At 44.6% G+C, this 19,097-nt stretch overlaps 1 protein-coding gene across 1 annotated transcript in view; it reads right to left on the bottom strand.

Moving 5' to 3' along the window:
* The window catches only part of nudt14 (nudix (nucleoside diphosphate linked moiety X)-type motif 14), an 87,003-nt gene extending 72,922 nt beyond the window's left edge, over positions 1–14,081 (bottom strand). The window contains exon 1 of the mRNA XM_029631568.2: positions 13,923–14,081. Within this exon, the coding sequence (XP_029487428.1) occupies positions 13,923–14,003 (81 nt within the window). The 5' untranslated portion in view covers positions 14,004–14,081. The remainder of the gene's footprint in view (positions 1–13,922) is intronic.
* Positions 14,082–19,097: the final 5,016 nt, after the last annotated feature.

Here is a 19,097-nt window from a genome sequence, read left to right as displayed (position 1 = left end):
AGAGCCAGACTGAGGCTCCTGCGGTGGAGGAGTGGGTACAGCGCTCTAAGGAGACCTGGAGGGCGGTCCAAGAGTCATTACGCCAAGCGAGTATAAGGCAGAAGAAGAGCGCTGACCGTCACCGCAGTGAGGCCCCAGTGTTTGCACCTGGGGACAGGGTCTGGCTCTCGACCCGAAACCTGCCTCTCCGCTTGCCCTGCCGGAAGCTGGGTCCGCAGTGTATAGGGCCATTTAAAGTCCTGAGGAGAATAAATGAGGTTTGTTATCGATTATTACTTCCTTCGTATTATCGTATTAACCCCTCATTTCATGTGTCTCTTCTCAGGCCGGTGGTAGCTGGTCCTATGCAGGAAGATGAGGTTCCGGAGGTTCCTCCGCCCCCTCTGGACATCGAGGGGTGCCCGGCGTACAAGATACGAGCTATTCTGGACTCGAGACGCCGGGTGAGAGGCTTGCAGTACCTCGTTGACTGGGAGGGGTACGGTCCGGAGGAGAGGTGCTGGGTCCCGGTGAGGGATATTCTAGACCCATCTATGTTGAGTGAATTCCATCGCCTCCGTCCGGATCGCCCAGCGCCTCGGCCCCCCGGGTCGTCCCCGAGGCCGGCGTCGGCGCGCTGCGGGAGCTGCGCGTCAGGAGGGGGGTACTGTCACGAATATTACCGAAGGTGACTCCCCTTCTTGTTCGGTTGGCGCTCGGCGCTCGTCGTCGCCGGTCTACTAGCTATCGCTGATCCGTTGTTCTGTGTTCGTTTAGTTCTGTCTAATTGGTATCACCTGTTTCTTGTTTGGTTGTTAGGATAGGGTTATATATAGTCTGTTCAGCCCGCTTCTGTTTCGTGCGGGCTTGTTCTCCTGTTTCTTTGTTTGAGTGTATTTTGTTTGCATTTGGGTTTCACGCTGTCCGTTTATATTTCTGTTCATTTGTGTTTCCACTTTTGTACATGTTATGTTTCCAGGACATTAAAGCGTGTTGTTTTTCCCCACATCCTTTGCTCTCTGCGCCTGACTCCACACCTCTTCACTCATTTACACGTCACAGGTTGAACTTGTGCAATTTAGATGGGGTGATATAGAGCTGATGCGAGGAAATTAAAATGGATCAGTCTATCTGGAGTTCAATGTGGATGTAACACCATAGATCCTCATCAAGATCAATACCCAGATCTTTTTCCCATCTAAGTCTGAGTTTATCTAGCCCAGGCAGTGTTAGTCCTGACATAAGAGCATCGTATACATGGGAAATGGTCTTGAACAGTGGTTGGTCTGCGTGGCAGAGTTCAAAAGGTGACATCTTAGGTAGGTTCCATTGTCCCTTGAGAGTCACCCTAATAAAGTTTCGTAGTTGTAGGTAGCTAAATAAGTCCCGGTTAGGCAAGTGGTATTTCTATTTCAGCTGATCAAAAGATATAAGAACTCCCTCCTCGTAACAATGTTCCAGAAGAGTGATCCCCTTATCAGACCATGGTCTAAAGTTACTATTCTGGAAAAACATAGGAATCAATCGATTGTTCCATAAAGGGGTTTTAAGGGAAAGGAATCCCCCTAGTCTGAACAGCTCATGCAGTTTGCACCATGCCAGGACAGAATGTATGATTAAAGGGTTGTCGGTGATGGTTTATATAGATTTTCTGTCCCATTTGTAAAACAATTCTGCCCCAGTGTCATCATTTACCTAAAGCTTTTCAATGTTCAACCATGAGGGAGATGGACCATTGTCAAACCTCTGAGCCAGAAACCTAGACTGTGCAGCCCAGTAGTACATTCTAAAATTGGGGAGGTTTAAGCCCCCGTGACTAATCAAGGGTCAGTTTATCCAGGCCAACCCTAGGGGTTTTGCCGTGCCAGATAAACCGTCTGGTCAACTTGTCGAGAGAGGGAAAAAAATGCTGCGGGAACAGGGATAGGGAGAGATTGAAACAGATATAGAAATCTGGGCAGGACATTCATTTTAATTACATTGATTCTACCCAGTAGAGTGAGAGGTAAGTCCATCCATTTACAAAGGTCACCCTCCACCTTTTGAAACAAACTGACCAGATTGAGTTTATAGAGGTTGTTCAGATTACCATCCACCATTATGCCCAAATATGTGAAGCGCATAGGCGACCATCTAAAAGGAAACTTGTGCTTGATGGTATGATGGTCAAAGACAGACAACGGTAAGATTTCGCTTTTATCAAAATTGACCTTATATCCAGAGAAAGAACTATAACACTGTAGTAGGATCTGCAAGTGAGAGGGGGAGTGTTCTGGGTTTGTTAGAAATAACATAAGGTTGTCCGCAAAGGGTGATAATTTATGGGTATGGGGGCCCACCTCAAAGCCATGCATGTCAGGGCAATAGTCTCAGCCAAGGGCAAAGAGGTGGGGGCTAATTGGACAACCTTGTCTGTTCCCCCTATAAAGAGGGAAAGAGGAGGAAGTAATCCCATTGGTAGCAATCCTAGCTTTAGGAGATTTGTAGAGTGATTTTATCAAATTTACAAACACGGTACCTAAAATGAACTATTCCAAGACGCAAAAGAGGTATGGCCATTCAACCCTATCAAAAGGCCTTTTCAGCATCGAGGGAGACTGCGACACTAGGTATTTTGTTTTTGTTAGCAAGGTGAATTATATCAAAGAACCTTCTGAGATTATTGGAGGACAATATATTAATTATGAAGCCAGTCTGATCTGGGTTGACCAACAGGGGAAGACATGACTCCAGTCTCTTAGATAGCATCTTGGTGACCAGTTTACAATCTGTGTTAAGGAGAGAGATTGGTCTATAGGAGGCACACTTTAGCAGGGTTTTCCCTTTCTTGTGGAATACACTTGAGAGAGACTCTGGAAAGCAGTTGTCTTCCCTGGCTTTTTTAAGTACCTCCATAAAGGTAGGGGACCAACAGCTCCCTAAATTATTTATAGAACTCTGGAGGGAAGCCATCCTCCCTAGGAGAGTTATTAAAAGGTAAGGATTTAATGGCCTCCAACAATTCAGGAACTGAGAAGTGTTCACTCAGGCGTTCGCAGTCTTCCACTGACAGGCATGGGAGGTTGAGACAGGAGAGAAAGTAGTCGCTTGATTGGGAAGTGTAGAGGTCTTCATAGTATTTCTTAAAAGTATTATTAATTTCAGTAGGGTCAAAAGATCTCATTAGCAAGAGTTTCTATAGCATGAATTGTCCTCTTACTTTCAATTGCCACGCCAATACTTTGTGAGCTTTCTCTCCAAGCTCGTAATAACGCTGTTTTGATTTAGTGATGGCCCTCTCAGCTTGATGTGTTCAGAATATTGTATTTAAGTTTTTTATTTACCAAAAGCCTGTATAGATCTTAGTCGGGCCTCTTTGGTAGTTTCTCTCTAACTCAGAGATTTCAGATTCAAGGGCACTCAGTTCCGCACCGTGTTCTCTTCAGCCCTTTATTTAGTATAGGAAATTATCTGTCCCTTCAGATAGGCCTTCAATGTGTCCCAAAGAATGAAACTGTCAGGAGCAGAGGGTTTGTTTGTCAAAGTAAAAATATTGATCTGCTCTTTGATGAATGCACAAAATTCAGGCAGCTTTAAGAGTGTAGAATTTAGTCTCCATCTATATACTACATTTACCTTGGTAGGAATGGAGATTGATAATACCAGAGGAGAATGGTCACTAAGCAATCTGGGGAGATACTCGACATCTAACACTCTATGAAACAGTTGTGTCGAAAGTAAAAAGTTACCTATGCGTGTGTGTGTCTTGTGTGGGTGTGAATAAAAAGAGTAGTCCCTATCCTGTGGGTGCAACTGTCTCCAGATGTCTAGTAAATTGAGATCTTTCATGAATGACATGGTGAGCTTGCCGGCTTTGGTAAGAAGTGAAGGTTTATCAGAGGACCGATCAAGAACTGTATCTAAACAAAAATTAAAATCTCCAACCAGTAGCCATCCTGGTGGTGCTTGAGCAACCTGAAGGAAGACATTCTGAATAAACATATGGTCATCGAAGAGCAGTTAGGAGCATGAATATTCAATAGGGTCCAAGACCTTTTACGTTGAATGTGACATATTTTAGTGGATTAGGCATAGGTTGGGTTAAAAATATTTAACTGAATGGAAATCTATCATATGTAGATAATTAGGAAATGTTTAAACTTTGGTTTGAACACAGAAGTGACCTGTGTCTCTCTTTAGGAAGGAAACAAACATAGAAAAAAAGAAAAGAAAAATCCCACCCACCCCGATTGTCAGACTAAAACAACAATCAAACATGAATACACTTGTAGAGATACGTTGCTGCTCGCTTTCCATCTTGCTTTTACTAGCTAAACCTTGGCGTAAACTAAAACCTGCGAGCTCTCCAAGTTGAAAACAAACATTGTGAATAGATATTTATGGCTGAATATTTACTGCCCACGGTAAGGGCTGCTTGAGTCTCTTTTCCGAAAGATTAACATAAATGAGGGGGAAAGCAGTGGGCCTAAGCCCACTTCTTTGCTTCGCCCAGTGGATATGGACTCAACCAAAATATACTCTCCTGTAAATGTAATAGAACTCACCCCGGAAAGATATGGTTAGTTGAAAATGTACAAATCAATTATAGTGACCGGAAGATATCAGCAGTTCAGTCCGGATAAGAGAAAACAAACAAACTGCATTTTATCCCCCAGAGAGACCGTCCTGGCTCAGATGTTGTTCAGTTCTTTGAGAAGTGTGCACTTCTCCCGGTGTGTTGAAGAGATGGCTTCGGCCTTTGTACTGAACTTTCATCCGCGCAGGGTGGATGAGGTAGCCTGTGATGTTCTTTTCCTTCAGTGCTTTGGCGGCAGGTCTGAACTGCTTGCGACGTCTGGCGAGATACGCGCTCATATCCGGGAAAAGGCTGACCCTCTTTCCATCGATGGTGATGTCCCCTTTGGCTCTTTTGTGAGTTGCAGTATCTTCTCTCGGTCTTGGAAACGGAGGAACCTGATCAGGACGGCCCGTGGGGACTCATCTGGCCGGGGTTTCGGCGCAGATGTTCTGTGGGCGAGTTCGATTTCCAGCGGCTTGGTGAAGTTGATTATGCCTAGGACCTCCGGGATCCATTGAGTGAAGAAACGGACCGGGTCACGGCCCTCACTGTCCTCTTTCAATCCCACCACACGGATATTACTACGTCTACTCTGGTTCTCCATCTGATCTACCTTGTTTTTGAGGTAGGCATTGTCCTTTTGAAGTTGTATCAAGACCTGGTCATGTCGAGCGATGGTATCTTCAACTGTGCTAATGCGCAACTCTGCCTCAGTCGTTCTCAAAAGGAGATCATCCATGGAGGATTTCAGGTCGTCAATGGAAGAATGGAGTTCAGCCGATTTATCAATTTTCATAGTAAGACCTTTGTTACCATCCTGAATTTCCAGGAGGAGAGTAGCCAGCATGTCGGCAGGCTCGCAAGAGGCTGCTGAGAGCAACAGTCTGTAACTGTCTGACTTATGAGGGCTAATGCTAATCTTGCTAGCTGTAGCGTTATCATTATCTTGGGAATCAACAAAGTTTTGGTCGTCCTTCTTGCCTCTCGGTCGGAGGTCCAAGGCTCTTTGGGAAGGTAAGTACTTGACAATTTATCAGCCGATGTTAGAATATTGTTTCCATGTTGTTATTTAGGTAAAAATAGAATAACTTTGAAGAGCTCGGTTTGTCAACGTCTGCTCAGCTCCGCGGCATCACGTGCTCCCGACATTTCACATTCTTAAAATAAAGTGGTGATTCTAACTGAGCTAAAACAGATTTTTTTCTGATTAAATGTCAGGAAATGTGAAAAACTGAGTTGAAATGTACTTGGCTAAGGTGTTCAACATTTAACAGTTTGGATATTGAGTATAGACGGAATTATGTTGGGGTTTCCTCTCAATTTTCTTTTGACAATTAGGCTACGGCAAGGGCTGTTCCCTCATCTCTGCTGCTACCTCCACCGCATCGTTCTCAATACCAATATGCTGGTTAACTTTGCTATTATTCACATAACAACATAGGGAAAGGCTACTGCAGCGCCAGCTGTGCCATCAGACTCTGGGTTCGCGCCCAGGCTCTGTCGTAACCGGCCGCGATCGGGAGGTCCACGGGGCGACGCACAATTGACCAAGCGTCGTCCGGGTTAGGGAGGGCTTGGCCGGTAGGGACGTCCTTGTCTCATCGCGCAGCAGCGACTCCTGTGGCAGGCCGGGCGCAGTGCACGCTAACCAAGGTTACCAGGTGCACGGTGTTTCCTCCGACACATTGGTGCGGCTGGCTTCCGGGTTGGATGCGCACTGTGTTAAGAAGCAGTGCGGCTTGGTTGGGTTGTGTATCGGAGGACGCATGACTTTCAACCTTCATCTCTCCCGAGCCCGTGAGACAAGATAGTAGCTAATAACAATTGGATACCACAAAATTGGGGAGAAAAAGAGGTCAAATTCACACACAATTTTTTCTTTTTAATAATAAAAATAGGGGAAGGCGCCAATTCTACGGCGCACTTTAGATCAGGTTTCAGAACTGCGGACTGTGACCGTATCCAACCCGGGAGAAAGCACGTTATAAAATAACACTAGATGTATTAGTGTTGCACCATTGTATTACATAATATAACCATATACACATTTCAGTTTCACGTCTGAGTGGACTGTGCTATCCGCAATGGATTAGTCCACTGAGACAGGGGCAAATCAGACAGGTGTCTTGTGCACCATAAAAACATATATATTTTAAAATGTGACTGCTCAACTAAAGAAATCTTGGGTCGACCAAAAGCCCAAACAATAGCCCAAATAATTGACCAGTCAACTAAATGGGGTCAGCCCTAGTAGATATATTATAATGCTTGCAAAAATGTCATGCTGAATATGTATTCATGTCATTATCACCAATCAACTGCAATATACAAAAACAATGAATTTAGATGCTAACTAGCTACGGTAACCATAACAGAGTTACTGTATTTAGTTAGTATGCTAGCTAGCCCGTCTGCTACATCAAAATAATAGTGCTTGTAACAATAACAGCCGAGTTCCATCTTATTGACTGTGTTACAGTCCAAACAACATGTAGGCCTGTTATAAGAACAACATTTATTATGAAATTTACAGGCAAATCATTACAGAATCCTGGTCTCTCAGCCTGTATCTTTGGTGCAACTTTAGCAATGCTTGCTAGCTAAGTAGCTAAACCTGCTGCATCTGAAATAAAGTGTTCCCCGACAACAGAAATGTAAAGCCTCAGCGACTGTCCATGCAACCACCCAACACTAGAGGTATTTGGAACAAAAAAAAGTAGTATGATGTTTACAAGTAATTCAATATGGAAATATAGGCTATTTGGAAAAGGCTCAATAGCTGGTGGGAGTGGTTTTGCTGAATAGAATCATGGGAGTTTGAACATATTGTAGTAAGCTGTCTATAAATATCGTTCTATAGCAGTGGTCATTAACCGGTCGATCGTGATAGTTTCCCATTTTGAACCCTTTCAGGTGTCTGAAGTTTTTATTTCTTTATTTAACTAGTCAAGTCAGTTAAGAACAAATTCTTATTTACACTGACGGCCTAGGAACAGTGGTTTAATGTTACGAGAATTATGTTCTCAAGGTTCATAACCCAATTTAATTATCATTACTCAGTCTGCAAACCAGAATTTGTAAGATACTGGTCGAATAAAACAGACAGAGGCCCAGCTAAAATAGTCAAAAAGGTTTATTCACGAGAGCGCTGGTCTGTTGTACAAAACCATTCATTTTATACTGGCTTCTTACGCATATACTTTCACAGACAAACATTAAGTATCCTACGCACACACTGTCCTACCCAGCCGACAAAGATTAGGGACCGTGAAAAGCACTCCCTATCCTTTCCCAAATCTCTCAGTGGCCCCCAGCCAAGGTTGGCACCGAATCTTGCTCAGACAGTCTGTGTTTAAGACACTTTAGAGACATATTGTTATATTGTTTTACCCTAATTCTGACTAAAACTACGCACATCATTAACAATAATTTGATGATTCTAATGTATTTCATTGATGATTCTAATCAATTACATGCAATCATATAGTTTCAGGGTGGAATATTCTAATCATTCATTTAAACATAAATTCCATCCACAGATAACTGCCTTGCTCAGTAGCAGAACAGATTTTTACCTTGTCAGCTCAGGGATTCGATCTAGCAACCATTCGGTTACTGGCCCAACACTAACTACTAGGCTACCTGCCGCAACAAAAGGTAGAAACTCTGCCTTCTCGGAGAGCAAACCAAGTGCACAATAGGCCTACCACTGGCTAATCGGATGGCTCAGATTAATGTGTCTGCAGTAATTTAGCAGGTATAAAAGAAAGCTACAGCAAAGTTGATACTGCAAGATTTCAAAACCATGACTAGAGAGAGACTGTCAACAAACACAGCAAAGAGCGGCTGTTTTTATGAGTTCGTGTTTAAGTTCTTATTCGGCACGGTCAATACCTTATTCAACCATTTTATATGCAATTAAAAATGTGCGTTTTTCCTAATTCCACTCGCTCTACAATCAACCCTGCAGCTGTAATGAATGAGTAGGAAAGCGTATCAATAGGCTTGCATTATTATTAGCAGCTTGGGTCTTTTTGAATATCGAGAAATATTTAACTTCCTTTGTTCATAGGAGTAACACCATGAATTTGTTTATGAGGCAAGAATAATGCAGTGCGACTCAAGTTTCAAAATCAGCTGGAAGACTGTTTCCCTTTTTGTTCAGTGTCAGCAGAGGAAAGGGAGCGGGACAGTGCGCTCTCCCTTCGCTGAGACTGACCATCAGATGTAGGCACCATCAGCCCAGTAATACACTGCTCAAAAAAATAAAGGGACCACTAAATAACACATCCTAGATCTGAATGAATGAAATATTCTTATTAAATACTTTTTTCTTTACATAGTTGAATGTGCTGACAACAAAATCACAAAAATTATGAATGGAGCTCTGGATTTGGAGTCACACTCAAAATTAAAGTGGAAAACCACACTACAGGCTGATCCAACTTTGATGTAATGTCCTTTAAAACAAGTCAAAATGAGGCTCCGTAGTGTGTGTGGCCTCCACGTGCCTGTATGACCTCCCTACAACGCCTGGGCATGCTCCTGATGAGGTGGCGGATGGTCTCCTCCCAGACCTGGACTAAAGCATCCGCCAACTCCTGGACAGTCTGTTGGTGGATGGAGCGAGACATGATGTCCCATATGTGCTCAATTGGATTCAGGTCTGGGGAATGGGCGGGCCAGTCTATAGCATCAATGCCTTCCTCTTGCAGGAAATGCTGACACACTCCAGCCACATGAGGTCTAGCATTGTCTTGCATTAGGAGGAACCCAGGGCCAACCGCACCAGCATATGGTCTCACAAGGGGTCTGAGGATCTCATCTCGGTACCTAATGGCAGTCAGGCTACCTCTGGCGAGCACATGGAGGGCTGTGCGGCCCCCCAAAGAAATGCCACCCCACACCATGACTGACCCACCGCCAAACCGGTCATCCTGGAGGATGTTGCAGGCAGCAGAACGTTCTCCACGGCGTCTCCAGACTCTGTCACGTGCTCAGTGTGAACCTGCTTTCATCTGTGAAGAGCACAGGGCATCTTGGTGTTCTCTGGCAAATGCCAAACGTCCTGCACGGTTTTGGGCTGTAAGCACAACCCCCACCTGTAGACGTCGGGCCCTCATACCACCCTCATGGAGTCTGTTTCTGACCGTTTGAGCAGACATGCACATTTGTGGCCTGCTGGAGGTAATTTTGCAGGGCTCTGGCAGTGCTCCTCCTGCTACTCCTTGCACAAAGGCGGAGGTAGCGGTCCTGCTGCTGGGTTGTTGCCCTCCTACGGCCTCCTCCACATCTCCTGATGTACTGGCCTGTCTCCTGGTAGCACCTCCATGCTCTGGACACTACGCTGACAGACACAGCAAACCTTCTTGCCACAGCTCGCATTGATGTTCCATCCTGGATGAGCTGCACTACCTGAGCCACTTGTGTGGGTTGTAGACTCAGTCTCATGCGACCACTAGAGTGAAAGCACCGCCAGCATTCAAAAGTGACCAAAACATCATCCAGGAAGCATAGGAACTGAGAAGTGGTCTGTGGTTATCACCTGCAGAACCACTCCTTTATTGGGGGTGTCTTGCTAATTGCCTATAATTTCCACCTGTTGTCTATTCCATTTGCACAACAGCATGTGAAATTTATTGTCAATCAGTGTTGCTTCCTAAGTGGACAGTTTGATTTCACAGAAGTGTGATTGACTTGGAGATACATTGTCTTGTTTAAGTGTTCCCTTTATTTTTTTGAGCAGTGTATATTTAAATGTATGCTCACTCAGCTGTGCCTCACATGTTAAACTGATCTATTACCGGTGTGGTCATATTGCCTACCTCAAACGTTGAAATATAATTGTAAAAAATGGTGTGAAGAACAATGCATTGGCAGGGAAATTCAAGCAATTCCATTATGCGATGATAATATATTGGGCCTATAGCCTACTGCACAAACCTCATTGCCACAGTGCTGTTATTCATTGGTTAATGTTGCATATAGGCTTACGTTTGAGTAATTAAAAAAAAAATAATCTGAGCGATCGACCTCGGCTCAAAGTAATCTTGACTCAAAAGGTTGGGGACTACTGTTCTATAGGTTTTTGAGCATCTATTTAAAATATTTACCGTTGTTATTAGAAAAGGACAACTTGAGCAACATATAGCTTGGAGTTACAATATGATCAGAAAACTACAGATGTGTCATATAGGATTGTTGAAAATGACTGTCCATAATTGTATTGGATTAGTAATTTACAGCATTTGCAGGCACTCTTATCCAGATAGTAGTGAGTGCATACATTGTCGTACTGGTCCCCCCTTGGGAATCGAACCCACAACCCTGGGGTTACAAGCGCCATGCTATACCAACTGAACCATCTCAGGGACCCTACTTGAATACGTCACAGAGAAGAAATGTACAGTTTTGCTCATCACCAAACAGTCAATAGACAATAAAATACAATTACTCAAACTGTGCATGACATCACTAAATATTTCATAATAACAACTCAAAACATTAAAAGTGCGCAGAATTGTTCTTTAAGGTACTTTGCATTGAGCAACTACTGCATCTTGTCAACAATGACCTCAAATACTAATCTGCACAATATTCAGTGTTTCCCCTATATTCCCACTGTAATCAGCATATACTCTTCAGATATTGTAATTCAGTATGATGTCTGTATTTTGTTTGTAAACTCAGCAAAAAAGAAACATCCCATTTTCAGGACCCTGTCTTTCAAAGAGAATTTGTAAAAATTCAAATAATTTCAATCTTCATTGTAAAGGGTTTAAACACTGTTTCCCATGCTTGTTCAATGAACCATAAACAATTAATGAACAATGTGCCTGTGGAATGGTCGTTAAGACACAGACGGTAGGCAATTAAGGTCATAGTTATGAAAACTTAGGCCACTAAAGAGGCCTTTCTACTGACTCTGAAAAACACCAAAAGAAAGATGCCCAGGGTCCCTGCTCATCTGCATGAATGTGCCTCAGCCATTCTGCAAGGAGGTATGAGGACTGTAGATGTGGGCAGGGCAATAAATTGCAATGTCCGTACTGTGAGACGCCTAAGACAGCACTACAGGGAGACAGGATGGACAGCTGATCGTAATGATCGTACTCGCAGTGGTAGACCACGTGTAACAACACCTGCACAGGATCGGTACATCGAATATCACACCTGTGGGACAGATACAGGATGACAACAACAACTGCCTGAGTTACACTAGGAATGCACAATCCCTCCATCAGTGCTCAGACTGTCCGCAATAGGCTGAGAGAGGCTGGACTGAGGGCTTGTAGGCCTGTTGTAATGTCGGTCCTCACCAGACATCACCGTCGCTGGACCAAACAGGACTGGCAAAAAGTGTTCTTCACAAACGAGTCGCGGTTTTGTCTCACCAGGGGTCATGGTCGGATTTGCATTTATCGTCAAAGGAATGACCGTTACACCGAGGCCTGTACTCTGGAGCGGGATCGATTTGGAGGCGGAGGGTCCGTCATGGTCTGGGGCGGTGTGTCACAGCATCATCGGACTGAGCTTATCGTCATTGCAGGCAATCTCAATGCTGTGCGTTACTGGGAAGACATCCTCCTCCCTCATGTGGTACCCTTCCTGCAGGCTCATCCTGACATGACCCTCCAACATGACAATACCACCAGCCATACTGCTCGTTCTGTGCGTGATTTTCTGCAAGACAGGAATGTCAGTGTCCTGCCATGGCCAGCGAAGAGCCCGGATCTCAATCCCATTGAGCACGTCTGGGACCTGTTGGATCGGAGGGTGAGGGACATTCCCCCCAGAAATGTATGGGAACTCGCAGGTGCCTTGGTGGAAGAGTGGGGTAACATCTCACAGCAAGAACTGGCAAATCTGGTGCAGTCCATGAGGAGATGCACTGCAGTACTTAATGCAGCTGGTGGCCACACCAGATACTAACTGTTACTTTTGATGTTGACCCCCCCATTGTTCAGGGACTCTATTCAATTTCTGTTAGTCACATGTCTGTGGAACTTGTTCAGTTTATGTCTCAGTTGTTGAATCTTGTGTTCATACAAATATTTACACAAGTTTGCTGAAAATAAACGCAGTTGACAGTGAGAGGACGTTTCTTTTTTTACAAAACCTTTCGTCTATTGCATGCAAGCAGCACATTCTCACGAGAGAAAATTCAGGGTATGTGTAAATGTACTTGGCAAATGAAGGTGATTCTGATCTCAGAAAAGGTTGAGTGAATGTGATGAAACATTGCCCACCCCAAAGGGAATCACTGCTAAAGAAATCACAGCAGAAAAATGTAGCATTCTTAGAAAGGTCAAAGTAGAGGCTAGAGGCCAGACACTGTAAGCCTACATGTCATTGACCTGAGTATAGCTTTCAATTCAGAGTGGAAACTGCCTAGTGTAAAGAATGGCAAGCATGCAAAATCTGGTTCCAATAGGGTTATTATAAGTAACTAAATATGCATAATTGCTTGTGACCAGAACTATAGCCCAATCAATAAACACACACTCAACCACAAAGATAGTCATCTTGAACATCACATGGTCGTTTAAGTGTAGCCAATCCATCTTCCAAACGATGTAGCTAGCTACCCAAATAGAGCAGGTACTAGTGGAATCAATATACCCACACATTCATTTTAATACATGAGGGAATTTAGCTAACTACAGTAGCTACATAGGTAGCTGCCCTTTAGATTTAATATTTAGGGAGATCAACATTTTAACATAATTTGTGGGCCATAAAATACTGGTGGGTTCGATTCATAAATGTGGACTTGTGGGTTTCCTGGTTATATCCAAATCAATCACTGGAAGTCGAATAGGTTTGCATGCTCAGCATAGCACCCAAATGCTGCATCAACATCCGACCTCAGTCCCACAACAAGCTAGCTAGTTGACGAGCCAGGCTAGCCAGCTCTCCGTTTGACACATCTCAAGGTCTTGCCCAACTAGCACCAGAGCTACTGTGCCACTCAACCTACAACAACCACCAACAACAGGGGAAATTCAGATATTATAGTGGTCAGGTTGTCAATTTCCAGCAAGTTAGCCAGCTAGCTAACTAGCCTAATGTAAAGCATGTGCTCGACATGAGACAGCAACTGATATGTTAGCGAACTACTATACTTGCTTGAATATTTACATTTCATGCAATTGATTTTAGTAAATATTTGGTGGCAGTGGTGATGCAGAGTTAATAAAGACGTTAAGTCGATACGTATGGTCATTTAAATATGGTGTGCCATATTTTTATGAAGGTTACGACGTTGATGCTGCACAATAAGGCAATTGCAAAATGAATGGGGGTTGGGCAACTAGCAATAAAAATACATGGTGTCCGCAATTCATGCTGGATGATATAACGCGAGTGGGCTATTTGGACTCACCTGGCTATAGTGCACCCTGAATGGTTTTAGATAATTGGAGCTGGTGCACGGAACGACCTGGATATCATTGATCTGCTCCATAGTTCAGACTGCTAGCTGCCCACCGGTGTTTCTCACCACAACAGAAAGCACAAACCGCAGGTCGTAGTGGAGAATAAGACAAATGCCTACGGATGCCTAGTAAGGACAAAATAAAAAATCAAATACTTTCTTCTTTTTTTTTAAGTCACAAAATTAAAACAGGTTAATGAAAACTCATTGGATGATGATGAATATTGCATAAACCAAAGTAATAAAAAATAAAGATAATAATTGTCATGACAACTGAATGACAAGTGAGTGGGATTAAAACGATATGCAGCGCTTCATATAGTATAATGGAACTAGCACAGTGGTGCCTCTACCTATTGTTGGCTGGTGTCCCTTTCCCGCCGACAGAAGTTCTTCGCGCACTTTGCATGCAGGATGTTTGCCGCGCGCGCCTGGCAAGTGCAAGTGTCCTCAAAGGCGTGTAGCTATACAGTAACTTTCCCGCCGTGACCGAAGGATTATAGATGAATTTCACTTGACTCACCTCCACCTCCGCTTTATGTCTGAAATCATCTCATAGGAATTTGTAGAGAACTTCGAAAGCTGTTCAATTTAAGTCACGGGTAGCACACCTGGCTACCGCTGCTTGATAACTTCTTGGCTGTGGCAGCTATCAATGGTTATGCTCTTTGTCATGGACTAAAGTGCAGGAGGCTTTGTTTCACCATAGAGACGTTTTGCCCAGGGGATTTTTTATTCAATTGCTAAAGTAACCTAACAAGTGATAGAAACAAATCAGACTGATGCACAAATCTGTCCCATCCAAACAGAATTAAGTTAGTGACTTAATGGAGGGGCTTACTGGGGCTGAAGCCCCTGCGCCCAGGCCCGTGGTCTGATGTCCATTGCTCGTGTTTTTTGGCCCAAGCCAGTCTCTTCTTCATATTTGTGTCCTTTGTAGTGGTTTCTTTGCAGCAATTCGACCAGGAAGGCCTGATTCACGCATTCTCCTCTGAACAGATGATATTGAGATGTGTCTGTTACTTGAACTCTGTGAAGCATTTATTTGGGCTGCAATTTCTGAGGCTGGTAAACTCTAATTAACTTATTCTCTGCAGCAGAGGTAACTATGGGTCTAATTTTCCTGTGGCGGTCCTCTTGGTGGTTTTAACGACTGCACTTGACATTTTCCAGTTTGACTGAACTTCATGTCGTAAGTAATGATGGACTGTCGTTTCTCTTTGCTTATTTGAGCTATTCTTGCCATAATATGGACTTGGTCTATAGGGCTATCTTCTGTAAACCACTCCTACCTTGTCACAACACAACTGATTGGCTGAAACACATGAAGGAAAGAAATTCCACAAATTAACTTTTAACAAGGCACGCCTGTTAATTGAAATGCATTCCAAGTGACTACTTCATGAAGCTGGTTGAGAGAATACCAAGAGTGTTCAAAGCTATCACCAAGGCAAAGGGTGGCTACTTGTAAGAATCTCAATTATAAAATACTTTTTTGGTTACTTGATTCCATATGTGTAATTTCATAGTTTTGACATATTCACTATGGTTCTACAATGTAGAAAATAGTTTTTAAAAATAAAGAAAAATCCTTGAATGAGTCGGTGTGTCCAAACTTTTGACTGGTACTGTGCCTTCGGAAAGTATTCAGACCCTTTGACTTTTTCCACATTTTGTTACATTACAGCCTTGTTCTAAAATGGATGAAACAATTCAAATAATCCTCAGCAATCTACACACAATACCCCATAGTGACAAAATTAAAATAGGTGTGTAGAGTTTTTATTTTATATAAAAAAAAAAAAAACAGAAAAATGTTATTTACATAAGTATTCAGATACTTTGCTATGAGATTCGAAATTGAGCTCGGTGCATCCTGTCCATTGATCATTGATCACAGTGTTCCGGAGTTCTAAATTGAGCAGCTGCTGAAAAATGAGCTCCTGTATATATTGAGATTTAAATGTTTTTTTAGAGTGAAGTACATCGAAAAAATCAAGAGAAAACTGCCAGACTCAATAGAAGACAAAACAAGGAACAAACCAAAAAGACAGGCTTTTGAAGAAGTAACTATTTTTCATAAAATTGTACAGTTATCTTAGCTAGCTGAATTGCTAGCTGAATTGTTTACTTGTTGCTAAGCAGTTGCTAGGGACTCTCCTGGAAGAAGCTAGCTAGCTTACAAATAATAACAACAAAAAATATCTAGTTAACAGAAGAAAGGAAGACAAAATAAGGACAGAAGAATAAGGAAAAGAAAAGGACAACAAAGTGAAACCTCTAAAGAAACAAGAGACCATAATACAAGAAACAGCACTATAGAGAGATAGAACAACAACAACGCAGCCACTGCCAGCTAGCCTACTTCAGCAGTACTGTATCATTTGAATTATTTTAGTCAATAAGATTCCTGCTACGTAAGCTTAACTTTCTGAACATTCGAGACGTGTAGTCCACTTGTCATTCCAATCTCCTTTGCATTAGCGTAGCCTCTTCTGTAGCCTGTCAACTATGTGTCTGTCTATCCCTGTTCTCTCCTCTCTGCACAGACCATACAAACGCTCCACACCGCGTGGCCGCGGCCACTCTAATCTGGTGGTCCCAGCGCGCACGACCCACGTGGAGTTCCAGGTCTCCGGTAGCCTTTGGAACTGCCGATCTGCGGCCAACAAGGCAGAGTTCATCTCAGCCTATGCCTCCCTCCAGTCCCTCGACTTCTTGGCACTGACGGAAACATGGATCACCACAGATAACACTGCTACTCCTACTGCTCTCTCTTCGTCCGCCCACGTGTTCTCGCACACCCCGAGAGCTTCTGGTCAGCGGGGTGGTGGCACCGGGATCCTCATCTCTCCCAAGTGGTCATTCTCTCTTTCTCCCCTTACCAATCTGTCTATCGCCTCCTTTGAATTCCATGCTGTCACAGTTACCAGCCCTTTCAAGCTTAACATCCTTATCATTTATCGCCCTCCAGGTTCCCTCGGAGAGTTCATCAATGAGCTTGATGCCTTGATAAGCTCCTTTCCTGAGGACGGCTCACCTCTCACAGTTCTGGGCGACTTTAACCTCCCCACGTCTACCTTTGACTCATTCCTCTCTGCCTCCTTCTTTCCACTCCTCTCCTCTTTTGACCTCACCCTCTCACCTTCCCCCTCTACTCACAAGGCAGGCAATACGCTCGACCTCATCTTTACTAGATGCTGTTCTTCCACTAACCTCACTGCAACTCCCCTCCAAGTCTCTGACCACTACCTTGTATCCTTTTCCCTCTTGCTCTCATCCAACACTTCCCACACTGCCCCTACTCGGATGGTATCGCGCCGTCCCAATCTTCGCTCTCTCTCCCCGCTACTCTCTCCTCTTCCATCCTATCATCTCTTCCCTCTGCTCAAACCTTCTCCAACCTATCTCCTGATTCTGCCTCCTCAACCCTCCTCTCCTCCCTTTCTGCATCCCTTGATTCTCTATGTCCCCTATCCTCCAGGCCGGCTCGGTCCTCCCCTCCTGCTCCGTGGCTCGACGACTCATTGCGAGCTCACAGAACAGGGCTCCGGGCAGCCGAGCGGAAATGGAGGAAAACTCGCCTCCCTGCGGACCTGGCATCCTTTCACTCCCTCCTCTCTACATTTTCCTCTTCTGTCTCTGCTGCTAAAGCCACTTTCTACCACTCTAAATTCCAAGCATCTGCCTCTAACCCTAGGAAGCTCTTTGCCACCTTCTCCTCCCTCCTGAATCCTCCTCCCCCTCCCCCCTCCTCCCTCTCTGCAGATGACTTCGTCAACCATTTTGAAAAGAAGGTCGACGACATCCGATCCTCGTTTGCTAAGTCAAACGACACTGCTGGTTCTGCTCACACTGCCCTACCCTGTGCTCTGACCTCTTTCTCCCCTCTCTCTCCAGATGAAATCTCGCGTCTTGTGACGGCCGGCCGCCCAACAACCTGCCCGCTTGACCCTATTCCCTCCTCTCTTCTCCAGACCATTTCCGGAGACCTTCTCCCTTACCTCACCTCGCTCATCAACTCATCCCTGACCGCTGGCTACGTCCCTTCTGTCTTCAAGAGAGCGAGAGTTGCACCCCTTCTGAAAAAACCTACACTCGATCCCTCCGATGTCAACAACTACAGACCAGTATCCCTTCTTTCTTTTCTCTCCAAAACTCTCGAACGTGCCGTCCTTGGCCAGCTCTCCCGCTATCTCTCTCAGAATGACCTTCTTGATCCAAATCAGTCAGGTTTCAAGACTAGTCATTCAACTGAGACTGCTCTTCTCTGTATCACGGAGGCCCTCCGCACTGCTAAAGCTAACTCTCTCTCCTCTGCTCTCATCCTTCTAGACCTATCGGCTGCCTTCGATACTGTGAACCATCAGATCCTCCTCTCCACCCTCTCCGAGTTGGGCATCTCCGGCGCGGCCCACGCATGGATTGCGTCCTACCTGACAGGTCGCTCCTACCAGGTGGCGTGGCGAGAATCTGTCTCCTCACCACGCGCTCTCACCACTGGCGTCCCCAGGGCTCTGTTCTAGGCCCTCTCCTATTCTCGCTATACACCAAGTCACTTGGCTCTGTCATAACCTCACATGGTCTCTCCTATCATTGCTATGCAGACGACACACAATTAATCTTCTCCTTTCCCCCTTCTGATGACCAGGTGGCGAATCGCATCTCTGCATGTCTGGCAGACATATCAGTGTGGATGACGGATCACCACCTCAAGCTGAACCTCGGCAAGACGGAGCTGCTCTTCCTCCCGGGGAAGGACTGCCCATTCCATGATCTCGTCATCACGGTTGACAACTCCATTGTGTCCTCCTCCCAGAGCGCTAAGAACCTTGGCGTGATCCTGGACAACACCCTGTCGTTCTCAACTAACATCAAGGCGGTGGCCCGTTCTTGTAGGTTCATGCTCTACAACATCCGCAGAGTACGACCCTGCCTCACACAGGAAGCAGCGCAGGTCCTAATCCAGGCACTTGTCATCTCCCGTCTGGATTACTGCAACTCGCTGTTGGCTGGGCTCCCTGCCTGTGCCATTAAACCCCTACAACTCATCCAGAACGCCGCAGCGAAAATCTACTTTAAGAAAAGGTTTTAACATACAATAGGCAATTGTCTATGTATTAT

Source organism: Oncorhynchus nerka, linkage group LG24, assembly GCF_034236695.1.
Source record: "Oncorhynchus nerka isolate Pitt River linkage group LG24, Oner_Uvic_2.0, whole genome shotgun sequence".
Taxonomy (NCBI): domain Eukaryota; kingdom Metazoa; phylum Chordata; class Actinopteri; order Salmoniformes; family Salmonidae; genus Oncorhynchus; species Oncorhynchus nerka.
This window is presented reverse-complemented; position numbering and strand designations above follow the sequence as displayed.